The 13,799-nt window shown below is 47.1% G+C and overlaps 1 protein-coding gene across 1 annotated transcript in view; it reads left to right on the top strand.

Moving 5' to 3' along the window:
- Positions 1-13,799, top strand: part of LOC311204962 (uncharacterized protein) — a gene marked incomplete at its 5' end in the record, with an annotated part of 119,553 nt that overhangs the window by 37,792 nt on the left and 67,962 nt on the right. The window contains 12 exons of the mRNA XM_084279228.1: positions 73-159; positions 803-829; positions 1,097-1,150; positions 2,449-2,520; positions 3,362-3,397; positions 6,709-6,744; positions 7,726-7,761; positions 8,632-8,664; positions 9,785-9,856; positions 10,681-10,740; positions 11,575-11,610; positions 13,471-13,551. Of these exons, the coding sequence (XP_084135354.1) occupies positions 73-159; positions 803-829; positions 1,097-1,150; positions 2,449-2,520; positions 3,362-3,397; positions 6,709-6,744; positions 7,726-7,761; positions 8,632-8,664; positions 9,785-9,856; positions 10,681-10,740; positions 11,575-11,610; positions 13,471-13,551 (630 nt within the window). The remainder of the gene's footprint in view (positions 1-72; positions 160-802; positions 830-1,096; positions 1,151-2,448; positions 2,521-3,361; positions 3,398-6,708; positions 6,745-7,725; positions 7,762-8,631; positions 8,665-9,784; positions 9,857-10,680; positions 10,741-11,574; positions 11,611-13,470; positions 13,552-13,799) is intronic.

The raw sequence follows: 13,799 nt of genomic DNA, 5'->3' as shown, positions 1-13,799 counted from the left end.
GCCTCCCAAGAGCTGGCAGAGAAGGGAGCTGGGAGCCATGTTCTTCTCTTTCCTGGTTTTTAATTGTTGCAGGGACAGAAAGGACAGCCAGGGGTTCCTGGGGTAGCTGGACCACCAGGTTTACCAGGACCACAGGGACCACCAGGCATCTCCATTAAGGTGAGTATGATTATTTGAGGCATGGGTCTGTGATGATGTACCACAGAGAGAGGAGACCTGGTGTAGTCCTCTGTTTGTTCAAGGGCCCTGGGAACACATTTCTTCTCTCCATCATGGGATTTTCCCATTGGGGCATAAAAGGAGGAAAAATGTTCCTGTCATCAGGACCCTGCAGTCCAACACAGCAGGAACTGATGGAGCTTGAAAAATGTTATGGTCAACCTTGTCTGATGTGATACCAGATTCAGTGGCCACTAAGACTTTCCAGCTCCAAGTCCCTAGGAGGGTTGTTTGATGGCTGGATGAAGTGCCCAGGATCACTGGTGCTGTGCTGTGCAGAAGGCTGATGGTTCTCACCAAATGTTTCCTTGCATTAGGGGTGGGTCAGAAAGTCTCAGCAGCCAAGAAGAGACCTAAATTCCCCCCCTTCCCACCCTGTGTGGAGGTTGTAATCAGATTTTTGCAGGTTGAAGGGTCTGGAGCATGCAAGATAGCATAAACCTCTACTAAAGCTGCATTTTCCTTTGGTGGGGCAGGAGTTGTGGTGTCTGGGTTTGACAGCCCATAGGAGTCTTCTGCTGGGACTATGTTTAGTAACTAAACTACCATCCCATGGTAATGCTCCTTGTCCTTTGTGTTTTAGGGTGACCCAGGGGATTCGGGTATCAGGGTAAGTAACTGAGATTGTCTTTCACTTTTGCAGGTGATGAGAAGCCATTATTATTATTGTTGTTGTTGTTGTTGTTGTTGTTGTTGTTGTTGTTATTATTATTATTATTATTATTATTATTATTATTATTATTATTATTATTATTATTATTATTATTATTATTTCTAAGCTTCCCAGTAGGCTCTGGTTTCCATACTTACCAGACATCCATCAAGACCCTAAAGGGCTGCTGGGACACACAGTAAGACTGTCCTGTACTTCATGCAGGGCCCTCGTGGGAGGAACGGCCCCAAGGGTGACAGAGGAGGCATTGGAGAGCCGGTGAGTGGTCCATCAGTGGTCAGTTGCTAAGGAAGACCCTGCTGGCCACAGTGGGAAGGGACCATTGCCCTCAAGATGCCCACTGCTATGTGGGACGGGTGTAGAGACAATGTTTACTGCCAGCTCTCATCAGCTGCCTCTTTGGGATGCTTCACCCTGCTGAGGAGGGCTGGCAGGTTAAGCAGGGCCAATTAAGCACTTCTCACTTTGTCAGCTTCATCCTGTTGACCTGTCAGTCAGGAATTGCCAAAAGGGAAACCTTACAAACCCAGCAAAGACACAGGATGACAGTCATTGGTTTTGCCAACAGGAAGGGCCTGGTCTTCCTCAGGACATGGAGCAAAGCTGTGAGAAGAGCATCAGTTATGGTGCTCACCATGAGGATAAACCCCCAGGCATATTCAGATCACATTGACAGATGATAACAAATGTCACCTGATGAAGGCTACTCCAATAGTGATTCCCCTTTGAGCCCTTCCTGTCTCCTTCAGCCGTAGAGCAGCTGAGTGCAACCCTTCTCCTTCCCACATCCCACTTGTCCCAGACTCAGGAGGACAGAGGAGAACTGGGGCAGGTCCAGAGGAGGGCAGGAAGGTGGATGAAAAGCATGGGGACAGCATATGGACCAAGCTGGCAGTAGATTAAAGATAAAGAAGGTGGTTGGTTCTTCACAGAGGTCCCACAAGGATGTTTGGGGTCTAAGAAACCTGAGTTTAGGGGAGATAAGGACCACGAGGAATAAAACACCCCGTGATTGATTTGGGAAGTCCCTGCATTACAAATGGCTTGAACCTGAAAGACCACTGAGGGGCTATATGCATATCCTGTTCTTGCATCCTTCCCAAGGTGCCTGTCACTGCCCATCTGCATACATGTGTCCTACAGTAGACCTGTATCCCATAGACCAGCCATTTCCATATGTTAGTCCATTTCTACACCAGCACTATGGTCACCCTCTGGCAGCAGCTCAGCCATGAAGACCCACTGCAGAAGATAGTCTCTGCTAGATCAACATGGGTACCCAAGTTCTATCTTACCCTTTAACAAGCAAGATGAACTTTATTCTCCTTTCCTGAGCAAAACTAGTGATCTAGATGTTATTTGGGAGGGGAAGGGGAAAAGGAGGTTTGAGAAGACATAGATATCTCTCTAAGTCCTCAGTTGTAAAGGATCTGTTAAGATAGGGACATCAGGATATATATTTCTCTGCTTGTACTTCTACAGGCTTAAAAATAAACCCTTTCTTTGGTATGACTGGTTTGGAAGAAAAAGATTTGATTGTGTATCTTCCTTTTCAGGGGAAACCTGGCTTGCCAGGCCCTGTAGGGCTAGATGGTGTTCCTGGGATCCCTGGACCAAGTGGAGAAAAGGTCATTACTCTTATCAGATGCTTGCAGGATCCATCAGCCCAAGGGGGAGCTGAGAATAGCTGAAACAAAGTAATAGTAGGGGTAGGCACGTGAGGGGGCACGTTAGATCTTCCATCATTCCCCTTCTACTCTTTGCTTGTATAGGTTTGAGTTTGTGCATGGTAGAACAGATGCTCCATCTCCATCCAAGCCCATTTCCCCCTCACTCCTCTTGTTTCCATCCAGTGGAAGATCTCTGCAGGTCCTGCTGTCAGGAGCAAGGGTTCCTCCCAAACACAGCCCCTACCCTGAATATTCCCTGTCCCTGCAATAGGGCTGCATCATTAAATCACCCACCTTGCCTCAAATGCTCATTGAAAACACCTAGAGACCTTTGGTTTTAATTATCTCCTCCAAGTCACAGTCTGCACCTTGCCTGGATGTTACTGGCTAGATGTACATCTTAGCCAGACATTCACAGAGCAGATTTCTCCCCTCCTGCTTTGCACATTGGCTCAGAGTTAAGAGCTCTGAAGCAGATACTGAGGTGGAACAGATCATGCCCTGGGGACCAGCTCTCAGTGCAGCATTGTGCTTACCTTCCAAGGGATGGCAGGAACTGGCATTCCTCATCCTCCTGGTTTGAATGGGGAAGAATGAGAGCAGGTGGGATGGCAATTTTGCAGTGAGATTTGCAGCTGAAATCCCCTTGGAGGGTTTAGTGTCTCCAGAGTCTTCTCCAATACCTTTTATCCAGGTTTTCCTCAGAGGATGCATCCTATGATTACAAATGGGAAGGGTGAGAGAAGAGAAGACAGTGGGTTTTAAAGTCTGAGCTTTCACCTCTTCTGTTTTTTTTCAGGGGGTGATGGGACCTCCAGGAGCACCAGGACCAAAGGTAGGTACTGAAATGCTGAATGTGGTACTCAGGTGTCAAGGAAAACATCGAGCTTTAACCATCACCACAGGCTGCAGGGATTCTGGCACCTTACTCAAAAGCATTGAAAGGGAGAAATTGTACACATCAACAGCCACTGGTCCACAGAAGTCACTGCTGAAGGGTGCTGCAGAGATGTGGGATGGGAGTAAGATGTGATATTTAATTAATAAGTGGCATTTTTGTGGCCAGTGAAACTCTGCAGAGCTGTAGTACTCCACATTAAATGTGTTTTGGGGGAAAAGATGTAAGGAGAAGATTGTCCCACATCTGCATTTTGAACACTTTCCTCTGAACCATCCAGACCCAGATTCATTCCCATGTTTCCAGGGGAGAAAATCCAGCCCTGTGAGAGGTGATATAGTCCACCCTGAAGTTTGAGTTTTCCTCTGGAAGTGCCCATCTTTTTCCAACTGTTGGGGGAAAAGGAGGCTTTGACTTGACCCATTTTCTCACCTTGTTTGAGTGTCTGGTGTTGGTAGGGAGGAATGATTTTGGTGTCCTGGTGCTGCCAGAGGATAAAGATTGGACAAAGTAGGTCCAGTCCAAATGTGTCAACTCTGCCATGAACCCAGGGAAGATGATGCAAAGATTGGTCAGGAAGGGACTGATAGCAGGCAGGAAGATTTCATAGAATCATAGAATGGTCTGGGTTGGAAGGCACCCCAAGCATCATAGAGCTCCAACCCCCCTGCCACAGGCAGGGACACCAACCTCCAGGCCTGGAGCTACACAAGGTTGCCCAGGGCCCCAGCCAACCTGGCCTTGAACACTTCCAGGGATGGGGCATCCACCACTTCTCTGGGCAGCCCCTTCCAGCCCCTCACCACTCTTTCTGTAAAAAACTTCCCCCTAATATCCAATCTAAACCTTCCCTCCTTTAGCTTTAGTCCATTCCCCCTTGTCCTGCCATTATCTCCTTTTTTAAAAAGTTGAATCCCCTCCTGCCTATAAGCTCCCTTCAGGGACTGGAAGGTGCAATGAGGTCCCCCCACAGCCTTCTCTTCTCCAGGCTGAACCAGCCCAGCTCCCTCAGCCTCTCTTTGTAGGGCAGGTGCTCCAGCCCTCTGATCATCCTTGTGGCTCCTCTGACCCCTCTCCAACAGTTCCACATCCTTCTTGTATTGAGGGCCCCAGCTCTGGACACAGGACTCCAGATGGGGCCTCACAGGGCAGAGCAGAGAGGGACAATCCCCTCCCTGTCCCTGCTGGCCACTCCTCTTCTGATGGAGTCCAGGATACCATTGGCCCTACCTTGCAGACTTCTGCCTATCTCCCAGCTCTTGCTACTCATGGAGATGTGGAAGTTCAATTCCAGGGCTTCTCCATGTGACAAAACACCTGGAAAGCTGTGAGGACAGGAGGAATCAACTCATGTTGATTGGCATGTATGGAAATACCATATCCCTAAGTACCTCATCTACCCTTTTTTGGAGTCACCATCCCTGGATGTGTTCAAAAAAAGGGTTGATGAGGTACTTAGGGATCTGGTTTAGCTCAGGATGGGAATGGTTGGACTCAAGGATCTTCAAAGGTCTCTTCCAACCCTGTGATTCTTGTGATTTTTGTGATTCTTGTGAAACAATTTCTGTAAGAGGAAGGAGAATTTATCCAGGTCCATGAGAAATGCCTCCCAGTTGAGGTTTGAGTGAATGTTTGCCTCTCCCTGAAGCACCTGGATTGAGGTATTGTTCAAGTATGACACTGGAGAAAGACTTGGGAATTCTGAATGGTATGGGGAATGCCAGGCATGGATTTAGGTGGTATGTAAGGCAACTCAGCATGGTCCCAGCTCGTTATGACTCTTGAAGAAGCAGCCACTTAGGATTGGGCTGTGTGGATCTCTGCATGCCTCCTCCTGCAGGTAACTCTGGATATACTCTTTGAGTTACTGCTGATGGATCTGAATCACTGCTTTATTTCATGACTGTTAAGCTAAAAAGATATCCCCATTGACCCCAAAATAAATTATGTTCATCCTTAACTTAAGTATGTTCTTCATCAGAGGTGGAAAACTAAGGAAAAAATTAATATCCAAAGAAATGTTTCATTCAGCCCAAACCAGAGTGGTTTGCTTCCCCTTCCAGGGATGCTTTTTTATTTCATAAAATACAAGAGGATCTCAAATCTGTCAAGTTTTTACAAGTACTGACAGCCAGCTTGCTGCTCAAGTCTTGCTCTTTGCAAGAGCAAAACCTCCTTGAATTGTCCAGTCCTTACCCACACAAATAATGGTCTGTGGCTGGGTGTTGCATGGGGAGAAAGAGCCAAATCTGGTTGTTACCTCACCAATGAAGTAACTCACGTTGCTCATGAGCTCTTCCTGAGTTGACAGCAGAAGGTGCAGGAGGCAATCACAGCTGCTCATTTTTGTTTAGGGTGAGCCAGGATCACTCAGAGAAGAAGAACCAATTGAGCCATGGGTGTGCTTCCCAATTAATTAAATCAGAATGAAGTTTTAAAAATTAAGAATAAAAGAAAAAAGTTACTATAGAACCCACAGTAATTGGACCCTGGACCAATATCATAGAATCCCAGACTGGTCTGGGTTGGAAGGGACCCCAAGGATCACAGAGCTCCAACCCCCCTGCCACAGGCAGGGTCACCAACCTCCAGGCCTGGAGCTACACAAGGTTGCCCAGGGCCCCAGCCAACCTGATCTTGAACACCTCCAGGGATGGGGCACCCACCACCTCTCTGGGCAGCCTTCCAGCCCCTCACCACTCTCTCTCTGTCTCTTGGAGCCTCTCCTGGACCCACCCCACCACCCCAAACCTGCACATTATCTGTGCTGTGGACTCTATGGATGCTCAACTTTCCCATGAGACTGTCTCATCTTCAGCTCTCAATCTCCTTGGGAGGAAACTGATCAAGCTCAGGATAGTCCCTATATACATACAGTAATTATGTAATCATATTATATAGGAGATTATTATGATAAAACTATATGCATGAGAATTGTTATTAAGCATTATATATAAATTATGTATAGGAAGATATCTTAATATATGATACATACTGCAGAGGTAATTAATATCCAATATCCAGTATATAAATGCATGGACTATTTATACAGCATATGCTATATAATGTGTATGACATATGTGCAAAAAGCTTAATTTTATTTCTTTATAATTGGCTTTCCTCCTGCTTTCATGGCCTCTGGTGGAGGGAACATGCTTATCATATTCTTGTGCAGTGTGTGAGCACCAGGGCTCATCCTGCTCTGCCAGTGGAGCCTGGTCTTAACTAAAGCATCTTCTGTTTTCCAGGGTAACAAAGGGCAAGGAGGTGTTAAAGGGGAAAAGGTGAGACTGGCCAGCATGGAACCACAGGGTTGGAGGGAAAGAAGCACTGGGGCTCTTTTCAGGCTCAGGACAGAGCAGCTGAGGTATCTTCTTGGAGGTAGAGATGTATCTCAGGACTGCTCAGGACAGAGAAGTTGAAGTATCTTGTTGGAGACTGAGGGAATTTGAATTCCAACCCCTTCACCCCAAGGTTTTTCCCAGTCTGGCCAGATGTAACTGGGCCAGGTAACTGCAAGATCTAGCAGAGCACTGCTGCTGAAGGAGCTCTTGTGCATGGGATAGACCCCACACCAGTGGTAAATCCCTCCAACAGTCTGCAGCTAGCAAACACTGCTGGGTTAAAGGACTGACCTGGTCTAGTAGCTCCCACACACCTCATGGCCACCTCCATACCTTCTCTTGCTTGCAAAGAACCATCTTTCATAGCTTTACCTGGGATGAGAGTTTGCTGCTGTGTGCTTGGTCACCTGGTAGATGGCAACCAGGCATGGGTATTTCGATCTCTCACCCAAGAGCTGTTAGAGCTGCCTGGAAGTGCTGTCTTGTAGTTCATGAATAAATGGGCTAAAGTGCTTCCTCCTTTCCTCCCCACCTTTGTCTCACTGGGAGTTTCTCAGTACAGCAAGTGCTGAGCCTGCAGTCCAGAGGAAATTCTCTTTTGATGACTCCCAGGAGCTCCAGGGTAGAAGGGAGCCCAAGTCAAACAGTAAGAGAACAGCATGTTTGACTAGCCCAGATGAAGGTATCCTGACTCTTTCCCCAGCTTGCTCCATGTACTCAGCTCTTGCAAGTGCAGCTGAGTCTGTTTTTTGGGGGGATTCCACAGAGATGAAGCCATCAGAGATGTAGTTGAGCTCATTGTTTGGCTATGGTGCTTCCAAGATGAGTTTTGAGCTGTTTTAAGGAGTAGATGAGGAAAAGCAATGAGAAGAAGTTTTTCATTCCCCCAGATGCTTCATTTTATGTCCTCTTGCCTTGCAGGGGAACCCAGGATTTCCAGGTGCTCCAGCTATGGGGGTAACTATGAGCAGATTATAGCTCTTGTGCTATAGCTGTGTAGTACCACCACCAGCAGTACCAGGAGACCAAGGACCAAGAGACATGTGTCCCACTCAACTGCAGAAAGAACTAACAGACCCTGACCCTCCAGCCAACTATGTCTTCTGCTCCATTGCTCCACTTCTTGTATTCCCCACCCTGCACAGTTGCCTGCTGTCTCCTCAAAGGAGCTTCACTGCTGTGCAGGAAGCATAAGGAAAAAGCCTTCCCAACACTAAAGCCCTGTGCTCCAGGGATGTCCCTCTGCTCAGGCTCCTCATTCATGATGGGGCTGCTCTGGTCCTGCATGAAAGGGCACTGCTCTTCATGTCTTGTTGGATGCTAGGGCAGCTTTAAGGAGGAACTTCCATGGTGGCTACCTCTGTGTGCCCCATGGCATTGCTGGAAGGGCTGTGCAAGCAGTTGGAGGTTGCATTACATAATTAGACCCACTGCCAGGACAGACTGATGTATCCTGGAGGATGCTTGAATGAGCAAGGACATTGCTGTCTGAAGGTCAGTCCTTGGTGTGTGTTAGCAAAGACTATGGCAGCTATCTGCCAATAACACCTTGCATGACAGTAACTGTTCAGTCCCATCCCTGGAGCCAAACCCTACTGAAGCTGGTGGGATTCCTCACAAGCTTCACTGGGTTTGGGGTTTGGTTTGTAGTCCTTTCTGGCTTTTGTAGCTCTTTCTAGTCATCCATGCAGGTCATGGGTTTCCTGACCCATAACAAGGCTGAGATTCTCTTCCTTTGGACAAGGTGACACGAATGAACCCTGCTTTGAAAGGGAGATAATTTTTCCCAACTAAGAGAGGATTTCTGTGGTTTCTTTTTATCCTCAGGTTTTGGGACCTCCAGGCAAGAAAGGTGTCAGGGTAAGTCTATTAATTAGCACAGCTTGAAACTTAGATTGAACTTCACCTGAACGAGTGAAGGCTGAATGATGTTCCACCAGCTGAATCATCTCTCCCTTGTGATTGACTAAGAGGAAAGGTTGGGAAAGTAGCAGCTTGCCCTGCTGATATTTCTTCTGCTTTTATTAACATTTTGTACCTGTCATTCTCTTTCCAGCCCTAGACTGTGGGGAAATCTGGGATTTCCATGTGCTACTTTTAGGATAGATCATTGAATTGTAGATCCAGCCCAGGCACAGAAGCTAATTTCCAGCCAAGGGAGGCACTGACATAAAATCAAAGCACAGATAAAGCTGGGAGGGACTTCTGGAAGTCTCTAGTCATGCCTCCTGCTCAAAACAGAGACAGCTACAAAGCTGGGTCAGGATCCTGCATGCTGAGCATCTCCACGGATGGAGATTTCCCCATGTCTGTAGGCCCTTGTCCCAGCCTCTCCATGACTGGAGAAAATTTAATTTCCCAAACAGAGGAGATCTATGAGACAGAGCTGTTCCCTGACTGTGTTCTCCATGTTGTAGATCTGCTTTATAGCACAGCAGATACAGTTTTTGCAGTGGCCTCGTGGTGGAATGTGGCCTGGAATATCTTTCTTTGTTTTATTTATTCTTGGTGGCTCATTGCCAACCTTCAAAGAAATGAAAGATCACCATGTAAGGGCCAACTCCCCTTGGCTTTTTGATGCTGACATTAATGAAATACCCTACAGTGATCCATAACTCCCTCAGAGACAAGGTTTATCTTCTTTGCTGGGCTTAGATGTTGGAGCCACCTCCCCTCATTTTCCAGACTGCTTGGTTGGCAAAACTGTCTCTCTGCTTTTAGGCTGGCTGCATTTAGATTGTTGTCCCTTGATCTGAATTTTGCCCTGCTTATGCAGCAATAAATGGTGCTTCCTTTGCATGGCTGGCAGAAACCTAGATGCCACAGAGAAAGCTTTGGTGTAAACCCCAAAATGCATGGATGGATAGATGGATGGATTGGGCAAGGGAATGGATTTCAGTGGAAAGAAGGGTAAAATGCAACTCTAGGGCTTGGTTTCCTGCATGATATTATTAGCTTTGGCAATGTTTTCTGTTCACAGGGAGATATTGGACCAACAGGGCCCCTGGGACCACGAGGAGACAAAGGCATACAAGGAGACAAAGGAGAGAAGGTAAGGTACTTGCTTCTCTTGGTGCATCCTTCATGAATAGAAGGGTTTATGTTGTTTGTGTCCACAAAGAAATCTCTGAGGCAGATGGAATTCTATCCCAAGTCATGCTAACAAGCAGCACACATGCTGAAAGCCAAGAGGGGGGGACTTGTCAGATGGAGAAATCAAAAGCTCCTTGAAAGAAATACAGGGAGAGACACAATTGCCCATGTTCAGCTCACCTGGCTGCCCACTGTTGAAGAAAATATCTAGGATCTGCTCTGAGCTCTCCTGCTAGCTTCAGATGTGGAAATTCATGTCTGGTGCTTGGAAGTGGCTCTCAGAAGACACTGTACCTGCCTTTTTCTTAGCACCAAACACAGCACTGACAAGTAATGCCCAGCAGTTACAGTGAGGACAGGAAGCAGGCTGATGACCCTTGAGGGGGCTGCAAAGTGGTGGTAGAGTGGAGACTGCTAACAGTAAGCTTGGAATAAGGCATGTTCCCAAGAATGAGATAACCAGTGGAGCAAGATTGTGTCACCACAGCTTGTACATTGCAGTAGGATTACGGCCAAGATCTGAAAGTTTGGGATGGGGGAAACTGAGGCACAACCTGGGTTCCCCAAATAACACTCTAGTGAAAGTTGACTCTCCACAATAACATGTGAGAGGTGGCAAGGAGTGTTGTTAGGAGGGAAGAGGGACCATATGGCAGACATAAGATAAACTGGGAGGTAGTACATAGGGTTTAGCCCTAACTGTGTCCATCACACATAGAGTTGCAGAGAGGAAAAGCTCCTCCAGCACTACACTGAAACACACATCATCATTGTTTTTTGCAGGGAAGTCCAGGTTTTGGCATTCCTGGTCAACCTGGGCTGAAGGGAGACCCAGGTGATAGGGTGAGTGGGGCACTATGCTGGATGTGGAAAGGGGAGGGCTGAGGAGGCAAATCAGGTCACCTGATACATGTGAATTTTCTGGCCTTCACCCCTGAGGATATTAATATTGTGATGGTGACAAGGAGCTGAGCTGTCACTCTGAGGCTGGTGATCCCTGGGTGGTCTTGTATGATGGGCTGATTAGCACCATCTTCTGGACTAGGGTACAAAGGTGAGAGCTCCCCCAATATGTAGATAAAGGGTTTGCTCATGAGCCTGGAAGAAAGCATGGTCAATGCTCATCTGGCAATTCTGCAAACATCAAAGCCAAGGAATTCCCATTTCCAATGGTTTTGCATCCTGAAAGTGAACTTGACCTTTATCTTCCTGACTCGTGTGTGTAAGAAGGTGCAAGCTTCTGGTGGCTCTCACATGAGTTCAATGATGTCTAGTATGGGTTGGGTTAATGCCTTGGTGTTCCCTCCTATGGGGATATTATTAGTCTCTTCCATTTTAAACCAGTAAAAACTTGCAAAACCTAACATCTTTGAGGTCCCCCACCCCTCTGTCATGTCAAAGCTAGTCACCAAAGTCTTAATGGCTTCAAAAGTGGGGAAAACAAATACATCTAGATGGTGTGTGCTCACAGCAGCCCCTCTTTTCTTAGAACACCATCCATTTCCCCTGCTCTGCATTTTACTACACTGTTTCTGCTGCTGGTACCCACAATCAAAGAGCCACTTTACAGCACTGGGTCTGAGGTTTACCCCCTTTATATACAACACAGGACCCTCACTTGAAGTTTTTCTACCTGTATCATTCTTGCCATGTGACTAACAGTCCATATTTCTGCAGGGAAATGTAGGTTTGTCTGGCAAACAAGGTCAGAAGGTAAGTCTGTGCAGTGATTGCAACGCATAACACATTGTCTCATGACCAATATCTGTGTCACCTTGAGTCACTGGGGTTTGAGCTTTACCATGGGGCTAGTGCCAAAACACAGGGAGTGTTCAAAACCAGAAAGGTCTGAACAAATCCTGCTTTGCTTGGGGTATCCATATGACACAGCCTGGATTAGAAAACCTATGAAAAGATAGGTTTGAAGCTCTTGAATCTTGAATGAGACTTTTAAAAAACCTGCAAATCCTGGCGCGCAGGGCTCCTTCTAGCAAAGGTTCAAAATTGGTCAAGAAAGATCTGGAAAACATCCCAAATGTGGTGTTTGTTCAGTGAATCTGTTTTGCCATCACAGAATCACAAGGTTGGAAAAGACCTTTAAGACCATCGAGTCCAACCATTCCTGCCCTATGCTAAGCCACATCCCTGAGCACCTCATCTACCCTTCTTTTGAACAAACATCCAGGGAATGTGATTCAACCACCTCCCTGAGCAGCCTGTTCCATGTCCTGACAACTCTTTCAGTAATATTTTAGTCCTAATATCTAAACTGACCCTGCCCTGGGGCAGCTTGAGCCCATTGCCCCTTGGCCCAGCTCCTGTCCCCTGGCTGCAGAGACCATCGCCCACCTCTCTGCACCCTCCTGCCAGGGCAGGGGAGGTGGGGAGAAGGGCTCCCCTCAGCCTCCTCTTCTCCAGGCTCAACACCCCCAGCTCCCTCAGCTGCTTCTCAGAGGATTTGCCCTCCAGCCCCTTCCCCAGCCTGGTTGCCCTTCTCTGGACTTGCTCCAGGACCTCCATGTCCTTCTGGTGCTGAGGAGCCCAGAACTGGACCCAGCACTCCAGCTGCAGCCTCCCCAGTGCCCAGTCCAGGGGCACAATCACTTCCCCAGACCTATTGGCCACACTATTTTTGATACCAGCCAGGATGTACATTTCTCAAAGAGCATTGCTCCCCAGGCTTGGCTGAATGAGCATATGGATTTGAGAAAGGTTAGAGCATGATACAGAGCCCAGTGAATGGAATATTTAGGCTGGATCAGCTTCATGGGCAGGGAGAAATTGCATGTCAAAAGAGATAAATGAGATGCATCCAAGATAGAATGTGTTAACAGGATGTATTAATGCAGTTGCAAAGCAGAGAAAGCATCAAGGGGTATTTTGGGTTGGGAGAAGGCATGGTGAGGTGTTGAGTGATGAGGAAAGTCTTTGTTGTACAAACATCAAGCATAGTGGATGCGTAAGTACCCATCCATGAGAGATCAACTGATTTTAAATGGGAAGATAAATTAAAACGTGGAAGGGCAACTCCTTTTAGTATGTTCAGGGCCAGGTTGGGTGGGATTTGGGCACCCTGGGCTAGTGGAGGGTGTCTCTGCCCATGGCAGTGAGGCTGAAACTAGATGGGGTTTAAGGTCCATTTCAATCCAAATCATTCTATGACTCTGTGAACTGACCCTGTGTCCAAACCACTCTCATAAGACTGGACCCATCTCCTGGGGCTCTGCTAATGGGCCACCTCATTTGAACTGCAAAACTTCCTGGAGGTGGACAGCCTCAGAAGAGTCTGTCCTGTGGTGCTGATTGTGGAGTCTGGATGGACTACACTAGTTGGATGTTTCCTAGCCTAGCCCACTAGGCAAATACTATAAATACATATATATTCCTATATATATATATATAAATACATATATATTCCTGGGACAGGGTAAATGCTCTGAGCCCAAGCTCAGTGTGGAACCAATTGCATGGTCATGGGGTCTAGCGTGGTGTCTGAATATGCCCTGCAACATCTAAAATGTGAGGACTATAAAATACAGAAGAGGAATGTAATAACAGTCCTGTTTTCTTTAGGGGGATATAGGTCTGAAGGGAGAGAAAGGTGAACCAGGATTACCTGGGAAACCAGGCAAGACCGGACTAAGAGGTAAAGATGTAAGTAGAAGCTAACAATCCAGTCAGATGGTCATGCTGAACCCCTTGGAACACCACTCTGCACCAAGCTAACCACTCCAGGATATACCCCTTGCAAGTAGGAGCAAGTGACAAGATGGGATGAGGTCTCAACACCACAGTGGTCAACAAATGAGTCTGGACAAACTACTCTTAAGGAGGCCTGATAGTTTGGTCATTGATTGATCTAACTTGTTGTTTGCTCTGTCTACTCTTTCATTGCAAGTGAG

The sequence above is a fragment of the Gallinula chloropus genome (assembly GCF_964237585.1).
Source record: "Gallinula chloropus genome assembly, chromosome: 1".
Taxonomy (NCBI): domain Eukaryota; kingdom Metazoa; phylum Chordata; class Aves; order Gruiformes; family Rallidae; genus Gallinula; species Gallinula chloropus.
This window is presented reverse-complemented; position numbering and strand designations above follow the sequence as displayed.